The 19,575-nt window shown below is 44.3% G+C and overlaps 1 protein-coding gene across 2 annotated transcripts in view; it reads left to right on the top strand.

The window, feature by feature from the left end:
* The window catches only part of LOC135899988 (uncharacterized), a 219,384-nt gene extending 200,875 nt beyond the window's left edge, over nucleotides 1-18,509 (top strand). For both annotated transcript variants that reach the window (XM_065429406.2, XM_070537757.1), the window contains exons 2-7: nucleotides 282-2,455; nucleotides 2,965-3,032; nucleotides 5,280-5,437; nucleotides 7,652-7,782; nucleotides 10,659-10,868; nucleotides 12,547-18,509. In XM_065429406.2, the coding sequence (XP_065285478.1) occupies nucleotides 282-2,455; nucleotides 2,965-3,032; nucleotides 5,280-5,437; nucleotides 7,652-7,782; nucleotides 10,659-10,868; nucleotides 12,547-13,164 (3,359 nt within the window). In that variant the 3' untranslated portion in view covers nucleotides 13,165-18,509. The remainder of the gene's footprint in view (nucleotides 1-281; nucleotides 2,456-2,964; nucleotides 3,033-5,279; nucleotides 5,438-7,651; nucleotides 7,783-10,658; nucleotides 10,869-12,546) is intronic.
* Nucleotides 18,510-19,575: the final 1,066 nt, after the last annotated feature.

Genomic DNA, 19,575 nt, shown 5'->3' with positions numbered 1-19,575 from the left:
CCTTGCTAACAATTATAGCGTAATGGCTGTTTGAGAATACGAGCACTGATAACTATGGCTGTCGTAAACTTACCGCAACAGCACGATGTTGAACGCGCTGATACCTATTTTCACGAATAAACTTTGTTGCATCAAACAGCCTCATCTTGCTAAAATCTTGAGCAGGCACTATCGCATAATAATATTATTACAGAATCTGTTTACTTGCCATAATTTATCTCTCGCTAAAACAAGTGAAAAAAGACCGCTGTTCATGTCACATTTCTTTTTGCTTCTTCTAGGAACAGCTGAGGTTGAGCCGACCGCTACTTCTCGGAAGGACGTGGTACGGGCTGGGCAGACCATTTCTGCAGAACACTCAAGCAGGAACGACGTTTCGAACGAAGAGGCAGGAAGCACTCCTGCGACATCACCGAATAATGCGCCCACCGCAGCTGCCAGTGAACGAACCGCTCTGAACTCTACGAGCAGCAGCAACAACAGTACGAGCAACGGGGTCACTTTCGGCACCTCTACGGCGTTGCCTCAACAGGCGTTCAGCGCTGCTTCCGTGGCTCAAAACGCAGACCACAAGCTAGCTACGGCAACGTATAAGAGTCGCGATGAGCCAACGCCGCAACCGACCATCCACAGTTCTTCATCTGATACCACTACTGCCGCCACTCAACATGGCATCGATGTCCTGGCACATGTGCAGGAAGACCGACCTAGTCAAGACACCGAGGACGCTGTAGTGACCGGACGCAGCAATTCATCAACAACACAGGAAACGGTTGCTCCTACCACTCGGTCTACGATTTCCACGGCGGCGCCGTCTTCGGTTCGACCAGAGACGGCTACTGTGCTGATGAGGCTAGACGAAGTCGCATCGTCGCTAGGAGCATCGCCTACACGGCACGGACCACATTCTACCGTGACGGCGCCTCCCAAACTAAAGAAACCGCCCGAAAAGACTAAAACGACTTCCTCTTCTGTCACTCCTTACCAAACAGCCGCAGCAAAGGAAGTAACACCGTCGCCGTCTCGAGAAGTAGCCAAAAACACTTCGTCATCCCCTCCTAGCGGCGCAGCCTCTGCAGTCGCCGCGATGACAAACATATCAGAAGGAGAAGAAGTAAGTATTACCGTGATACCAGAACAAGAGGAGCAAGTATCTAAAAACGATTCCACGTCTTCAGGACATGGGAAAGCCGTGACAGAGAGGTTCAAGGAAACCACAATAAGAACTGATAGCGTAGAGGGGTTACCATCAGCGAGCACGACTACGACAGTGCGCAGCCAAATTTTTTCATACGTGAATTACACGGACGAGGATGATGCCGCTGAAATAGCGCACGAAAAGTCCTCTACTGATAAATCCAATGAAACGGAAAAGGCAACCAATTTAACGACCATAGATTTTCACGAATACTCAACACGAGAAACTCACCAATCGGTTCTCTCTCCACTCCCGTCGGCATCTCAAACGCTCCAGCCAGAAGTTCCGTCCACTTTAGGTGAGCGGGAGAACGCCACACTCCACTCTATCCCTGAATTTCCTGTGAACTTATCTGGCCTGAATAGCTCTACTTCGGTCGTAGTAAGTGTCTCTTTTGCCGGTGATGACAACGAAGCCTTTGTGGCCACCAAAGGCAATGTATCGTTGCCCATTATCATACCAGAGCCATCTCAGTCATCCGACTTGCAGAACCTGGTTTCGAATTACAATATTAGCTCCCCGAAAATTGGCGAAAATTTCACTTCTGCGAAGAGCACCAACGGATCCGGTCATATTTCAGTTTTTCGCCCAAGCTCTACTCAGCACCGTAAGTACAGTCCTCCGACGAGAAGGACCACGGCCGCACCATCGGTGACCACGCCCAGCGTTGTCGCCGCCAAAAACCATCACCCTGGTAGAGCTGGTCTTCACTTACCGACGCGCAAAACCACTCCCGGTGCGCCGGGCTCTGCAACACACAAGCCTCATTTGGGTCGCAGCGGCACTCGTGCTCCATTCGGAAACATCGGCAGCACGCGGCGCACGACGCTTGGAACCAAGGCCACGATCCGACCGCTGACCAAGATCTTCGACCGCGCGCGCACACGGCCGCACACAAAGGCGACAACACCGCGTCCCAACCGGGGCCCCCGTATTCGAATCACCACCGGCAAGCCGACGCGTAAGGGCTTCCCCATCGGGCCGAAGCCGACGCTGGGAAACGAGACAAACTTCGACCTGGACGCCTACACTCGCCTTCTGCTCATCACCCGACGTCCATCGCGTCCTCCGGAGCCGACATGGCGCACGACGTTCTTCAACTTGACGGATCCAACGCCAGCGCCCAACGAAGTCGAGGCGCCCGTCATACGCGTGGCTGGCATTGCGAAGATCGTCGAGGGCTGGGACTGGTCGCCACTACTCGGCGATCATAACACGCACGAGTTCCGCTACTTGGCCTACACTATGCGGCGAATGGTCAGTATTTGCTTTCAGTATTTGCATTTTTCCACCCAGATATATATTTTATTAGAAGTTTTCTTTAGCAAGCACTTGAGAAACTTAACTTTGTGATGGCAGTTTCTCCCTCCGTGTGTTATGAAAACGATGCCTTAGAAGGCAAGTGTTTGTAGCATCGATGGCAGTCGCACACTAACCAGACAGATATGTTGACGGAGGGAATAGAACTCGTATACAAAGCATACGTTGCATGTTAAAAAAAAAAAATGGGTAATCGAAGTTTATTCAGAAGAAACCGTTAAGATACCTGTGCCAGCCGCTGTCTTGCTTTGGTACGTTCAACTAGTTGATAAATAAACTGCTCAGTTGGGAACACACAAACAGTTTACACTGTTTAGATAGTTTAAAGTGTTTAGGTTTCATGTTTCCATCTCCCCTCCCGCCCTTCACACACACACGCACACAATTTTATGACAAATGGTCAGCACCATTCACTTCAGCTGTATGTGTTCTCTTTCTCTCCACAGCTTGCATCGATTTTCCGCAGGACTTCTGAAGGAAGGTACCTTTACCGAGTAGATATCGATGGATTCAGGTGAGAAGTAGAAATAAGCATTGTGCCTACCTTTATGTATTACAGGAAAAATATCATTTTCCTTCACCACAAGCAATCTCAGCTGTGTGTTTTCCTGTACACATAAGGTCATACTTGCCAACTAAATCTCTTCTTTGGGCGGTCTCTTTGGGCGGTCTCTTTCTGCTTGCCCGCACTTTCTACCAATCAGCTCTACTTTTTCGTTAAGCTAATACGAGTTAAACCTACTTCAGTTAAACAAGTGAGTTCTGCAATGCTTCGCATTTCTGTGCTTGAAATCAGCGATGTAGCCTGCACTTTGGTTTACTAGTATCCTCTGGCGCGAAGACCCTCCCTCTGTCCTGTTTCTTTTTTTTAAGCAATCACGTCGGGTTCAAGTGATTCTTCCTTGATTGTTGTAGCCGTAGAGGCATTACCATTCATTTCATTGCATCTATTTTGAAATTATCCTGCGCACTGAGCGCGCAGTGAACTATAGTCGCCAGGGAATGTCACCAGTGTGCCAGAATATCGCACTGCTAATGCACAATTCAGTTCAGAAAGTCGTTCTGTTTTCTTACCGTCCGTCTGCGGATCCTCCTCGAGTGATGACTCATGAAAGCCTACCAAGAAATATAGATAGATCCAGACTTGCGTCGCCGGGAACGAAGCAGGTGAACCCGCGCATAGCGCTTGGCGAGGCGCGAGAAATTACGACGTAATGTTGGCAAACTCGGTGCTCGACGCGAGAGGAGCATGCGTGGTATGAATGCGCGTCCGTCAGGATGTCACACGAAAAACGAGGTTTTTGCCACTCTTTAGTTTCTTATCTAACCCCGGAGGTGTTTCATTTGTCTCTTGATTCATCAGAGCCTGTGCGCGCACTGACGAGACTGACTTCGCCCTTCTTTTTTCCTCATTTGTGCTCTAAATTCCATCATGCCGATCATGACTACTTCTTCTCTCCTTATTCTTTCTTATCTCTCTCTCGCCTTATGTTCTTCCCTTTATATGGAATAGCGAACCGGGTATCACCTTAGTTATCCTCCCTCCCTTCCAGCGTTATCTCATTCTCTTCGTTTTCTTAAAACGCAGGTGCTTTTCCCTTTCTCTGAAGTTCGATGAATTTTTAGCTCTGAATCTACGTTTGTTTTATCCAGTCAGCCTGTGGCACAGACGAAATGCAGTTGTATCTGTTTCCGCATTGTCTCGTTCCCAATGATTTCATTCGTTTTAGATTCATACCTCATACATGTAAGGCTGTTTCTTCCATACCACACACATCTCCGTCTGAAAAGCTCGCTCCTGCTATTTCGGTTTTCTTCTAGGCACGTCTATTACACCAGCACAATTTTCTCAGCCCGAGGGAAGAATCTTCTTTTATTTAAGGCAATCATTGGCCTTTCGATAGCTGCCTTTTTTTCGATTATGTCGAGTGTTATCAGGCGGTCTCTATTAGTGATGACCTTTTTTTCTTCTTCCCATTGTACCATTCATTTTACTAGAGTCTTTCTTCCTCTCATTCTTCCTTTCTATTGCTCATCTTTTACTCTACTGCTTCTCTTTTTTTAGAAGGTGCGAGCTTTTTTTTATTGCATTATTGTAAGCGCATAAATCATGGCTTGTGCTTGCCACGTGATTAATTTGGTTTTGCATCCGTGATTACTAAATTTGTTCCGACTGGGATATTTTTAATCAAGCGCAATACAAATGCAAGAGAAATACGTGGTCTCAGATATCTTTCTTGATTTAGAAATACCGAAGAAATAAAATGAATAACAAAGGAGAGAAAAATTTTTACAGAAATAATATTTGCTTCAATGCATGCTATGGCAAATTGGAAGTCAGTTCGGCTGAACAGCCGTTACGAGAAGCGAAAATACGGCGACAGGTCCTGGTTCGATGTCAGCGAGTTATTGAAGCGAAATGTTTATTATACCCATGGGCCTTTTTCTTGGTCGCCAGGCTCTAAAAATCGCAGCAAACCACCACCATCACCACTATTCAGTTATGCCCATGAGGCCATGACTGAATATATTGCAGGAAATCGAATACTAGCTTTGTTTATAAAATTGATTTGTTAGATCTGATATAAAATTGTTTGATTGGGGTTGTAAATTGCCAATGACTGAGTATTCCAGTTTCAAGCCTGCTTCAGGTATTCTTTATGTTTGTTTTTCCTTTGAAGTTACAACACTTAACCGAAGCACAAAGCGCTAATGTGTGAGCTTTGTTAATTTGGTGCAATGTGCTTATTTTCGGTTGCAGTCCGGGCAGTGTCATCGTGGACTACTTCGTCCTGTTCTATCAGCGAGGCGGACCCGTGGATCCTATTGAACTTGCTTCGGCATTCAATTCTCAGCTTGGCACCAACGGGTCTCTAGGCGAGGAGTTCTTCCTGGATCCCACATATACACAGTTTGAAGGTGCGTTCTTCTTTTAGAAAAAAAGACAGGAAGAATGGCACCCAAGGAACTTGATGCTAGGAGGTGCAAATTTATGAACAGGATAAACGAAGCTTGAGCTCTGGTCCCTTGCTAGTCTCATAAGAACGTGCAGTACGGTAATGTTGTCACTACATTGGCGGCAAACCTTGTTGCCTAAAAAGCTATCTGCTATAGGAGACTGCTCGAAACAGATATTGATTTATACTCTAATGTGCTAATGTAAAAATTTGGCAATCGTGAAAGAATCGTTAAAAATTGAATGATCCGAGTTAGGTATTTCTATATAAAAGCACAACTCATATCGCAATTTTGTAAACTGCGTTTGTTGGAGCGTCTGAGGGGCATAGATATGTTTTGTTACACGCGACTCAGTATTGTAATTTTGAGATAGGAGTGCAGTAAAGATCACGTACGTAGCCATTTCATCTATGTAAGCTGTTCTTTCTGTTGATTTTGTCTAGATTTGATTCTATATATTTACGCAAACTTGCGTTATGCTTGAAGAGATGGTGTCACAAAAGTGTTGTAAGACAGTAGCTTGCGCATCCAGGAGACACCTAACGAACTATAGAGCAAAGTTCTTTAGGAGGAAAGCTCTTCGCTTCATTGCAATTACGCGAGTGGTGCGCCATTGCTAAGTAACTGATGTCGGGGTGAATAGCCTTGGTCTATACTCAGTGCTTCCTCCATTCAGTGGAGGGGAGTTCCACCATTAGTATATTCCATCGGTGTTTAGCACCAAGTACCGTCTGCTAGGACGGATGTGTGATGTGCTGTAGGATAGCAAGCTCTACCCCTTTTTTTGTGCCAAGTTCCCAAGTTAGCATCAACGCACGCAGTATATAGCATAGGAATGACGAGAGTGTGGGAACCGGGAAAGCAGAACTGCCGTGCACTTGCAGATATAGGAGACAATCCATGAACTTCACGGATGTAAATATGAGACGTGCTGCGCATCACCTCAGCGACAACGTTAGCAGTGCAACAGAGAAGAAAAATAATGTTTGTTATCGGCTATTGGCAGCGGCGTTTGCGGAGTTTCTTTGTTCCGTGACGTACACACGTATGACGCAAAAAGGGAAGAGCGGTTCATTGGCGACGGCAACACGAGAAACGCCATACCGGGATTGGCATTACTCCTGCACGGCAAAACTACATAAGCGAAAATTTCAAATCATATAATTTCACAGCACGAGTGGCTGTCGTGACTTATAGGCAAGTTTTACATGTCACACTATCGCTTTTTTTGCTTTCAAATGATTCCTCATTAGTGAACTTGTGGGAGTGCGTTAACCTGGGCTAGTTGGTACACGTTGAAGGGAATCGAACAGTGGACTATGATAATACTGCCGACCTTTAGCCGTTCCGGATTCGAAGCCCGCTTGTACACAAGGGTTCCATTGTTAGACGTCAAATTTGGCTTCGATAAACACCCGGCGCCAGCCTCCATTTGTCATTCCGGAATTCAAAGACGTTCACGTAGTTTTGAGCGCGTGTCCGAGAACTCCAGGTAGCCAAACTTTATCGCGGGCCCCTCACCACGGTGTCTCTAATAGTTCATGTGTTACTTAGTACATTAAACCAGATCAATCAATCAATAATTCAATTAATTTGATTGCACTGGAGGCCTTGCGCCACAAGAACTATACAGGATCTCTTGAGCGACACCATTAGCAGCACGATGGGGCTTGTCGTACATTGCTTCGAAAATACAGTCTTTTAGAACGAACGCCAACGACAGATGGGCAGAAAGATGTTCGCATTACGGATGAGTGGCCACGCTTTCGTGAGCGCAGGAAGCACATTTTCCTAGCCAATTTTATTATGTCCATTCAGTTGCATTCACAACATCGTTGTGCGGTCTATGGTAGGAACTTATAACTCCATCTGCAATGGGTACAGGCACATAACCGCTTTCTCTCTCACTGTCTCCACGTTGGTGATATTTGTTACGACGGAATCATGCGTTCAATTTCCAGCTAAAATGGCCTTATTGCAATACCGATGAAAGGCACGAACACTAATGTACGGAGCATTGTGTGCATGCGTGTTGATGAACCACATACGGTTGCACTTTATCATCCAACGCCCCGTCCTAGTCACATATAATAACCAATGTGTTGCTTTGAATGTTAAAATACGTAAAAAAACAATATTCGTTTTCATTGCTAATGCGATTTTTGTGTATCTCAGTGGTCGGCGTGGTACGGCCCAAGCCACTGGCATCGTCCTCTGCCGAGCCACCGGTGCCGCAGTGGGCCATCGCTGTCATTGTCATCGCCACAGCGTCGCTAATCTTCATCGTTCTCTTCGGAGCTGTCACGGTGAGTGTTGTGTCATCACCCCTAAAATAGAACGTGTAGTGGCGCTGTGAAGTCATTGACGTCTTGAATTGTTGTAGCTGAGATAGAACGTACGTGCTTGTGTGTGTCTGTGATGTCACTGATTAGTAACTCTGTATAGCTTTATAAGACGGCCACGTAAGTGCCTTGTGGTTCTTTTCCGTCGTATTGCAAGTGGCAATAAACATGTGTTCTGGCTAGTAGGCTACTGCGTACTTGGAGACACAACAGGGAGGGCAAAAGCTCTTGCATTGGTAGTGTCGAGGGTAACGAGCCTGTTTTCCCGCAAAGGCGTCGCTGCCTCCTGCCGTCCTGAGCTGTATGATTGGCTTCTAAAATGAAAGATAAGTCACACGTTGAGGGAATTTGAATTTCTGATGCGCAACCCTGTTTTAGCTATAACTATATATATCTAAAAACGATGCGTTCATTCTCAAATATGACATCTGGTAGGTGTTATTGCTGGAGAGAGAGAGAGAGAGAGAGAGAGATAGCAATATAGGCAGGGCAGGGATGTTAACCAGTCAAAAGTCTGGTTGGCTAGCCTACGCCTGGTAAAGGAAGAAGGGGAAGAGAAAGAAAGTAGATACAAGCTGTACATACGTGTACGGGCAATACTTGAGTTAAAGCCACTCGCGCAAACCAGATGTTCTGAGAAAGCACAAAAGTGCCTTCACTGCCTTCTGAACCGATGATCGGCGGGGACGGTGCTCTAGTACTGTCTGTTCACTCAGAGGACGATCATCTAATTTCCTCAATGCGTTGGACAAACATTGTCTTTGTGCTTGAAATTGAGAACAATGGCACAATAAGTGGTCAATGCTCTACTCGCATCCGCAAACGTCACATGCAGGACTATCAGCCATTCCAATTAGTGCTGAGTAAGTATTCGTGAAGGCAACTCCAAGCCAGAACCGACAAAGGAGAGACGCTTCGCGTCGGTGCGGACCGACCGGAGGTCTGAGTTGCAGCGACTGCTGTAGTTTAACGCAGAACATGTGGGCACAGTTCAAGTTTAGCATTTCGGCCACAGAGAACCTGTTTTGCATTCACCAAATAGGCAAAACACAGATAAATATTAGTGGAGTTATGCAACTGTCAAAATTTGCTCAGAGTAATGTCATATCACGGTCCCGCAAAAAAAAAAAGATTCAAATCACGAGGGTCAACCTTCGTGTTTTGATTTTTGTGCGACCTATGTCTCTTCGTAAGAATACACGTACTCGCTTTCCTAAATTTTCCGCGGTAACTTAATCCGTCGTGACTGTTTCCGCATTTGACGCCTGTAGCTGCGCATGCACAGAAAGGATTATAGAAGCAACGATTTGGAGATTTCGCAAAAAGTTTCGTCCGAATTTTCGCTGAGGATATCCAGCTTCATTCAACAGCTCAGTTTTCACTTATCTTGCCCTTGTTCTCCACTTATAAGAAGGGAGGTCTTCCGGAAGTTGCTGTTGTTCAGCGCCCGGTTACGGCAACGTTCTGAGTAACTTGTTTGTCTGGTTGCCTTGTTTTCAATCTGTGTCTCTTACAAAAATATTTCTTAATTATTTGCTTCGTTATACCACGCGCTGTGGTATTGTTTCACCTTGCAGACGCATATCTTTTCTTACTGACCAGAGCTTAATTTTGATTATTGAGATAGCCGTTCTCATCGGTAGCCTATATTCCCAGAACGTCATCATATAATGAAAAAAAAAAATTGGCGCCTTCTGAAAAAGCCTTAGTCGACATTGGCTCATACATATAAATCGACCTCCCGCTGCTTTGGTGGGCCTTCTGGCTGCCATATTTTACAGCTGGTTTCTGAACATGCGAGCTGCGAGCCTTTCAGAATGTGCGAACTTGATACGTACACGACACCAGCCGTACGCTGAAAATGAAAATCTTGCACCGACCAATAAACTACCCTGGGTCCGTTCACATCCGAGACAGACATTCCTTCGTTACGCTTTATTTTTTTTTAATGAAGGTTGACCTGCGGAGTAAATGTTCACTTAACTAAAATGGTGGAGAAATTGCATGCTTTTCCTCATGCAGAAATTGCAGTGGTGCCTCCGCAAACTTATTGCTCAAGAGTCGATGCCTATAACTGTCCATCTGGTGAATATTTAGCTTGGGAGCTATTATTAACCTTTCTCCGGTAGCCTTCGTTTCTGTGCAGAGTCACAACAGGTGATTAATGTCCACTGGCTGCAGAAGCCGGAGCAGAACACTTTGCGCAGTTCGCTGGGCATTCAGATATTGGACCAGAGGTCTGGTGAAGGAAGGTGTAAGAGACACCGCAGATCACATTCTCCGGAGAAAGACGTCTTCCACCCGACAAAGCGTATTCCGTTAAGCTTGCTCTGAAGGTGGAGAACGGCTGCACATGTTTTACAAACAAGCTACCACCACTCTTTCGAACCCACACAGCGAGTATAAACGACAACGTATTTACAGGATACATTTAGGAATGGGATCCGGTGGAGACGTATGAAGCGTCTGCCTCCGTGCGACTCGATTTTATTTGCATATTGAAACTGGGTTACGCTAGGAGCTAAGGCGCTATGAGTAATAAAAATTACTGTACGGGAAATGCTGATGGACTAGTGAAAAATGAAAAACACCGAAAACAACAAATAGTTCACGCAAAATGAACATGGCTTCCACTACCGCAATTTTTCATTTTACTTTGTAGTAATCCGCATATTATTAAATTTTTGAGACTGTATTTAGTGTTATTACACACTGCATGTCTCCAGAATTGTGTTGATGAAGCTACAGTAGACATAAATCATAACTAGTCATTATAAGACAAATCATAAGCCATAACAAATAACTAGTCGGTGCACTTACACTTCCGCTTGCACCTGCAGATATACGGTCGCACGGCTGAACGGCGCAAGTACAACAATCGGCTGCAAGACGATGATCTGGAGAACGTGACGCCATCTCCTAGCAAGGAGTGGGAGAGCAAGCTGGCCGCGTCGTACGAGAATTTCGCCGCCGACAGCGTCTATGACACCGAGGACCTGCACTCGCCCCCACCTTCTCACGATCCGTTCCAGTACGACGACCGGTACAAGGTAACCTGTGAATGGGCCCTGGGCAGCCCACATACGCTTTCAAACTCACCAAGGAAGGGAGACTAATATAAATGGGATATGTTTGCTGGGCAGCTAACCGAGGATAAAATTTGAGCCGAAAGCGATGTTACAAATGCACACTGCACATGCACGATATCAGCAAGCGTACTCTTTCGCAGCATATCCCAGTATCGGGTTGATGCCGGTGTACTTCAGTAAAGACAGAAATTATTTTGTCTGATGGTACGCAGAGGCAGTGCTGCGCTAGCGACAAAGTACGGCTGAAATATCCAAGTTTGGTCCATAGCGTATATCCAACGCAGATATTAGAGCGACTCCTCGGAGTACAAAGTGGCTGCAGGAGTAGATGAACATGTCTGTATTCTTCCGCATGTAGTGATTAACAGTGGCAGAACAAGGAATGTCTGTGGGAAGGCCGCGTTTAGACAAGAGGACTAGTCTTCGTCAGTCCCCTTGGCGAAACGCTGGATTCAGCAACATTCCTTGTTCCAGCACTGTTAATCACTCCAAACCTGTATTTCGCTGTAAACTATTCCTCGTGTTTTAAGCTTCCGCATAATAGACACGAAATGCACAAATTAAGTGCACATTTCCGGATTTCGCGCCAGAACTTGCGCGGACATTGTCGCTGAAAAAAAGTTTGCATCTCGCCGAGAAGGCTGATCTAGAGCCCGATTTACCTTATGCTCTTTTTATGTGTTGTTATGCATTATCGCTTTACTGTATTAGTTCTACACTACAATGGAGAGATCAACTTTACGTTTTCTACATTTGACACAGGGCCCTTAAAGTTAATTGTGTGCACACTTCTATTACATTGCCATAGTTGTTAGTGGTTGACCTAGATTCACAAATCGCAATTTTGGGAAAAAGTACACGTAAAATCGCAACCTATGCATTTGAAGCATTTAATATCAAAATGATAAGGAAATTTCTCTCCGTACCAGTGTCCTCTCTATTAATATGTTAAATTAGTTAACTTCTTTGAAGGGTTATCATGAATCAGTATTTATCTTAGTGTCCCGTGTGTGCATTTTTTTCCTGGCTTTCTTGTTTCCTTTGGCGCATGTGCCAACATTTGTGTACACACGAACAGCCGTTAAGTAAGCTTAGTTGCAATGGGAGTGCACATGCGTTATTTATTCCTCGTACTGCGTTCGTCCCCCTTTTGCCCTGGGTGCACCCGGCATCCAATGTTCTGTTAACCAATGGGAACACTTGAGCGCAATGTTACCACACGAACAAAGGAACGTTCAGTCGCGAGGTGACTGGTTCTGAAACCACCATGTAGATTTGAGATTTTTATTGCCATGTCATATGTGCAGTATAGTCATTACACAAGTGTTGACGTGTTTGCGTCTTACCTGGAATATTGAATGTGCACTCTTGATGTTCATTATTATTTTTGTGATCCTTACTTTTCATGCAGTCATGGTAGGAGGATATTGAGGTAAACTTTCTTTTCATGATCTTTTTGTCTTACAACTATTTTTGCAGTAAAAAGCATAAGTGAATATATGTAAAAGAAAAACCATTTTTGGTTATGAGAAACGTTCTGTACAGTAATTATCCTACGATGTCAGAGAATGTAACAAGGATTTTCCTCTTGGGCTGCTTCTTGACGCACACTTCTCCTTTGCTTTTTCTTTCACTATAGCGGAAGCAGCATCATATGCAGCTTAAGCTCGAATACCAGCAGCGTCAGCTAAAGAAGGAACAAGAACAACAACAGAAACAACAAAAACAGTTGTATCAGCAACATTGGTGGCAGCGTCAAAAGCAGCACCAGCAGCCAGCACAAGAACACGAACTGCAAAAGCAACAAAAGCAATGGTATCAACAACATTGGTGGCAGCGTCACAAGGAGCACGATCAACGGGAGGCACATGAACAGCAAAAGCAGCACAAGCAATTACAGCATCAACAGCAGCAACAACAAAAGCAGAGGCATCAACAGCAGCAACAGCAGCAACAAAAGCAGAGGCATCAACAGAATTGGTGGCAGCGTGTGCCATCAACACTGGAAAAGCATTGGCAGCAGCACCAAAAAGAGCAAAAGCATCAAAAGCAGCAGAAGCTTCAGAAGCAGCAGCAACAGCAACAGCAGCGATTGCAGCAACAGCACATAGATAGTGAGCGAGACCAGCAACTCAGGCGGGAACTAGAGGAAAAGGCGGCAATCGAGGCTAGTCTCAATGCTCAGGACACGTGGCGCAACAAGTGGGGCGTCCTGGTCAACAAACTGCCCCTGCACGCACGCGACACCGCCTTCTGAGCAAATGCGTTCGTGCACATTTGTACAGGCTCACACAAGTCATTTGGTGGAGTGCTTCAGGCATAGCGTTTGCAAAACTCCGTGCGATTTTTCCCTCGACCACTTACTTGGCCACTCACAGGCACAGGCATTCCATGTGAAGGAACAGGAAGAAAAAAAAAAAGCATCAGAAGCTTATCATGCTAGACTTCCCATTGCTCAAGTATGCTACCTTCCTTTGTCGATCGAACAGAATATGTCATTCTTTTATGCAAATCATTTATTTCTTTAACTGACATTTAAACAGTGCATCCGCATGGAGTTTTGCAAGTGGCTTGGCTGAAGAGCGTCCCCCACCACGCACCTGATGTCATTAGTCCTGTTTGTTGCAACACGCTCCTGGGAGCAGCTGATCGTTCCTACCCCGAGGCGGTGCCACCATCCCTCTTGACGCCGGCCTTATACACTCACGAATACTCATGGGACCTCGTGTTGCCTGCCCTCTTAAGGTCCCGCCAGTAACTCAACAACACACTTTTGCACTGAAGCAGTCGTTATATTCATTTTTAGGCATGAAAGACATAGAAAGGAGTGCAATTGTGAATAGGGTTAAATATTATTGTAGGGTTTTTGGCCGAGGTAGCTAGTGGTAATTGCCTACTTACCAATGCTTTCTTTTTTGTATTCATTAATATTTGCTTTCTACGTGGTATAAACTGAAACAGTGAAAAGAAGGAGCTCTCCGTGTTGGATGTATTTTTTCCAGCACTCGTAACGCGGAGATTATTGTTAAAGCATGTGTTCAAGGTTGCTGTCACCAATCTAGTTAACTTATATAAGTACTGTACACTTCCGTTGCACTGAGAATGCTGCACTGAGAAAGCTGATTTGCAGCGATGAGCCAGCCTTGCAGCTATAAAAAGAATTCCTGTGCTACCTCGGCCATAAAGCCCCGCTTTCAGAGGACTCATTGCGCTTGCCGCCGACATACCCTGGCGGAAGACTTCTCGGCAGCCTTTCGGCTCTAATTGTCTCTTGTATGGCCTAGAGGGCACGCTTTGATTGACTTTGCTTGGTAGAGTACTGCTACACGTCCAGGGTCAGTGGGGGGGGGGGGGGGGGGGTCTGTCGACAATGAAAGACATGACTTAAAGTCGTCTCCCAGGATTGACAGAATCTGCTCGAGGAGCAGCAGCGCCCCTCAGATTTCTGAATATTGTAGGTGCAGGCGGAATGGCCTTTGCAGCTTCATTTTCACGCGAGTACCCACCAACGCATCTCACGTCAGTGCCAGTGCTCCAAAAATCTTCGGTCTGCTGGAGAGCACCATACCCAAGCAGAAATCACAATATGCGTCAGCTCTTACTCTATTGCTGGGCACATGTCTTTTTGTAGCTGATTTATTAGACTCTTAGATCTTTTTGGCACACAAGTCCTAGAAGTAGTTTTTTTGATCAAATAACATATATGAAAATTTTAAGACTACAATGACAAATAACTGAATGCAGCCTTCTTTCTCCGAATTTTTTCTACCATTATCTTTAGCGTTGTGACCACGGCTGTTCAGTAATAGCAGAATGTGTGTTACGCCAACTATTCGACGTACGTCAATTTTATGCGCAGTAGGAAAGAGCATAACTGAGATCTAAGACATGGACGGTCACTTCGTAACTTATGCCGCTGACTGAAGCATACTAAGAATAATGTTGCAAAAAGTGAATGTGAAAGACCAACGAACCAAAATAACGTTACTTATGCCAACAATCTTTCCTTCTGCATAGCTTCTGCGCCATATTACTTCACAAATGCATCCAACTAGCTGAAACAAAGCTTTCTTTACTGAGTTTAGCTTTTAGTCAAAGTTCTCTAAATATGGAAAGAAAGTTGGCTTTTGACAAATTTTGCTTTGAAGCAAGAAGCTAATTACTCACGAGTGTTTCAAATAGCCGCAGGTCTTACACCAATTGGTTGCTTTCCCGGCACAGTACATAATTGTTATTATCTTCAAGTCTCATAGGAGTGCCTAACATTGAGTGGGATTTGTTTCCTATCGCTTAGTCGCTTGTGTTAGGACGTTGTGCTCGCCTCCGCCGTTTCTCCTTTTTTATTTTTAAATTGTGGTAAGTGCGTGCTTCTTTCATGAGGCAATTTTTTTCCCTTTTTGGCATGAATGTCGTTGAAATACAGGATAAGGTGCGTACCGTCCCCTGCACATCTGCATTCCGCCTGCAGCTGCAACATTTTATATAAAGGCAATCTAATTTTCGAGCCATGTTATGTTTAGCTTTGGGAGATTGACGTCACTGATAAAAAGCAACGCTCGGTATGGGTTAACAATTACTATTAAATTTTTTGTCTATTTTCCGACTGGTGTATGAAAGGGAACATTCTTTTGGTATTTATGTCGTTCAACTGATTCACACAGACGGTGAGGAGACATAACGCCTGCGAAACGTCTATTTTGGCGCGGACAGACGCTTCACAAACAGGAGTAATTGATAATTAAGTATGCATGATCTAGGCTCAGCCCATTCCTATCAGTGAAGTTACAAAAGTTAAAGCATCCCCCAGTCTTTATCGTTCTGCTATGGTGCGAACCTTAAAGTTGTAATGGACGTGTAGCCAGTGCTCTATGATGTGCGCGTAATGCTTAATGTAAAGAAGCAAGAGGAATCAACCACGCATTTTGCCAGGACCATGCTATTCAGGCGGAATGAAGGCCCTTGTTCAGTCTTCACCACCTTCGCTGCCTGCAAAACTGGATAATCTGCGTGGCATATTGTGAGTTACAATCAAGACATCACCCCTTGTAACAGCAGGTGTGTTTTAGCTATTTATATCTCATTCTTTCATAGCAAGTGTTCTAATGACTTCAGCGCTTGTTCGTCCAGTTAACACATTACGCCTCATAAATGCTTTGTACAGCCACTATAGCATGTAGTAATCATGTATGCCGAGATCTCAAGGCAGGAAGGTGCTACTACCACCCTTGAGTCTATTTTTGCATGAGTCATGCTATTTATTGCTCTGTATACTTTAGCAGAGGGAGCCTCAGTAGTTCACCTTGTTCGTAGTTTATCTTATTTGTCACGTCATCGTCACACTCACTTGTAATACACATAAAGTAGATGTTCACGAATCTAGAAAGTAGTTTTGAGATAAAACAAGTCACTGTTTCTTACCTAGAAAAGCAGAAAACATCATGATCAAGCCCTCCAAGACTCTAATAACAAAAACATCCGAGATGTATAAAAAGATACATATTTTCCTATTTACTGCTAGAAAACAGAAAAGTTGTATACAAGCTTCGGCTAACAGAACATTTCCGAGCGTAGTAATCCCGTACGCAATTTTCTCCCCTATTTTTTCTCTGGAAAAAAAATGTTTACATCACTTTAAGAATACCCTATCCATATTCATCCTTACACAGTCCGAAACGCATTCTTTAGCATTTGTACTTTTTTGTCTCTAGACAAAAATGACTCTTGAAAGATAAGAACTAGCCGTTGACAGTGATAACTTGAACCCTATACAACCAAAATTGCACAGGTATGTCTAGAGGATGCCGTGACATCTGTCATATCCTTTACACTGATAGCAGGCCACTGTGAGATCAGTGTGTCATATGCGATTAGTGTTTCTCATGTCCTGCTGTGGCACCATAATGTAGTGTCACTCAATACCAAAATATATGTTTCTGACACAAAGTGTCGGCCAACTGCCTCAGTTGCTGGAATCGTAGCGTGAATGTGTTAGCTTTCTCTGACTAGACTGTAGTGACTGCTTAAATATTGCAATGGAGAGCGTGGTTTTGTCCAACTAACCCTCAAGGAACCATCATTCAGCTAGTCAGGATGGGTCAAGTGGTTACTGTTTTTAACTGCACTCTAGGTTTTCGTTTATATTTATGTGTGCCGCAAATTTCTGTACATTGCCAAGTAAACGCCTGTACATTTTTGTCGTATAGATTGCATATTTATTGAACAGGTGCAAAGCAATGTACCTACATCTTTTGCCTTCTTGTAGCGCTCAACATATGTCGTGTTGATTCTTGTTTTTGTGAGCTGTTGTAACGTTCACTAACCAAGATGTTAGCCATAACAAATATTTTTTAATGATTGACCGATATTTAGGGTGGCAGCGGAATGACAGATGTTATGTTTTTCTACAAGTATCCTGTTAAATATAATTAGGGCCAAATAGTTTCAAGGTGATTCAATTGCTGCCGTTTAAGTACAGCGATTCATAAAATTTAAACAAGTTCGAATGGAAATGAACGTTTTTTTCTGGTGTACGTCTTGGTTAGCGCCAATTGGAGGGCTTTTTTGAGCATCTTTATGTGCAGACACCAATATGTAGTCAGCTTGGTGCAGAACCATGCGTGTATATTGACTTACATGCTTAACTTCTAAGTCACCTCCACTTACTTCTGCAGCGTGTGTTCTTGTTTGCAATCATTATGTACGGGTGTCACCAGATCAAACAACAGAACAGAAATCCGCGGAATAATTTGCAACCGAACAAAATGAATGTGGAATTAAATTGATATCCACGTAATAACGCTATATATTTTCTGCACTATATATTTAGAGCATTGAGCTTATTGTACACGAAAGGGAAATGTTGATTCGAAGGTCGTATTACGCAGCGTAGCACCGTCAGTCGGAAGTTGATTAACTTTACGGGAGAAGATGCGTCATGTTATTGACAGCTACCCGGGCAACTAAAAATGTTGTTGACGAGCGATAAACAAGAAGTCCATTTGTCACATCTAATGCGTGAAGCGGCTATAAACACATCCATTGTTAGAGCTTAACACTAGAAGACGCAACTCACTGTTTAGAAATACTTGGCATATGTTGGCCGACATTTTCTTTGTTGACCAAATAAAACAGAAATTGTAGTTACATCACATTGAAACAAAAAAGAACGATCATATCACACTCATGCTTGCGCGGGCTATTTTTGTGCGCGTGTATAGATGATATTGTCACCACGTGACCACATTGTTACAGTTTAAATCCTGTGTTATTTACAGCAGACACAAATATTAAGCCTGTATAAGTCTAGTCTCACTCACACAAAAGCCTCTCGTATGTAGCACTGTAGGTGACGGCACAAGGCCTGCAAGTGGAACACTACGGACGCAACCTAGTTTTCTGCCTTGCACCTTCCAGCTTTGACTTCTCGCACATAGCAGTGTCGCACTGCTTTCGGAATTCGAGTTGTGCCATCCATACCGTTTTTCCTCTTTGCAGTTTGGAAACACGATGTGAAGAGGAGAGGTCTTTTGAAGTCACGCGTTGCAATTGTGTTTTTGTACCACACGCTTACTTTTTCTCAAATATATATGCTGCTTCCGACAATGTCGCTGTCCTCATGTGTGCTTTATTTTCGTCATTGATGGTGCACAACCTTTCTCGATAGGACTTAAGCTCCAAATTTTATCCAGCTACAAAAAGCGTGGTCATCTGCGCCGGTAAGGTTGTGCAGTGAAAATGTCGCTTACGAAATACGAACAGCTCAAACAGCAGTCGCAAACAAAACTGATTGAGCCAGAATAGGCATATTATGACGGCAACAGCTCAACGTGTTTTTTAAACGCGTTTTCGGTTATCCGCAATTAACAGAATGTACAGAAAAGTCGCTTTCTACGATTCGCTTTCTACGACAGAGTACAAACTTACTCATGATATCTTCCTATGCAAGCAGATAAAGGGTATCAGTGACCATGCGTTTCTGCCAAATTTTACTGCGTGGCTGAACCTAAAATATTGGTTATTAAAAAGCGTACGGAAAGCTCAAAGGTAGGTGTGAATTTTATTGGTGCAATAAAACAACAATTTCATTGTGCTTCAGCATGTCGCACGTCTCTACGATTGTTGGTTATTGCTTCCAGCCACACTGAGCAAGACTGCGTCTTACATGCAGCGAGTACTTTCGCATTAGCCATCTGTCACCCTAGGAAGAAGCAGACTAGATGTGTCCGTAAGTAGAGCAGGTGGAATGCGACCGGCCCTATAATATGTTAAGCGTAACGACAGAATGATATATGTGCGCACAGCTAAAGCGTAGCGGGCTGACCTCGGGAGAATATTAAAAAACTGATTTTTTACTTATCCGATTTAAAACAGGTACTCAAGCTAAATGGATAATATATTCATAGCTTAATATTGCGAGAAGTTTGCAGAAATTGTGGGAATTTTTTTTGTGATAAAATATATAGATTCACTGCTCTGCCTGCCTTCGAATCAAGGCGGACCCTTTAGAGGAGGACAACACCGCTGTTGTCACGGCTTACACCGCAGCTGTGAAACGTGATCCCTATTTGCGCAAGGTTGTCATGACGTTGCCACAAACGAGGAAAAAGGAAAAAAGGAGTAGACGGCGCGAAGGGTCAGGTATTAAGTCGGTCTGCTTTTGTGGCCTCGG

The sequence above is a fragment of the Dermacentor albipictus genome, chromosome 4 (genome assembly GCF_038994185.2).
Source record: "Dermacentor albipictus isolate Rhodes 1998 colony chromosome 4, USDA_Dalb.pri_finalv2, whole genome shotgun sequence".
In the NCBI taxonomy this organism is placed as follows: Eukaryota; Metazoa; Arthropoda; class Arachnida; order Ixodida; family Ixodidae; genus Dermacentor; species Dermacentor albipictus.
This window is presented reverse-complemented; position numbering and strand designations above follow the sequence as displayed.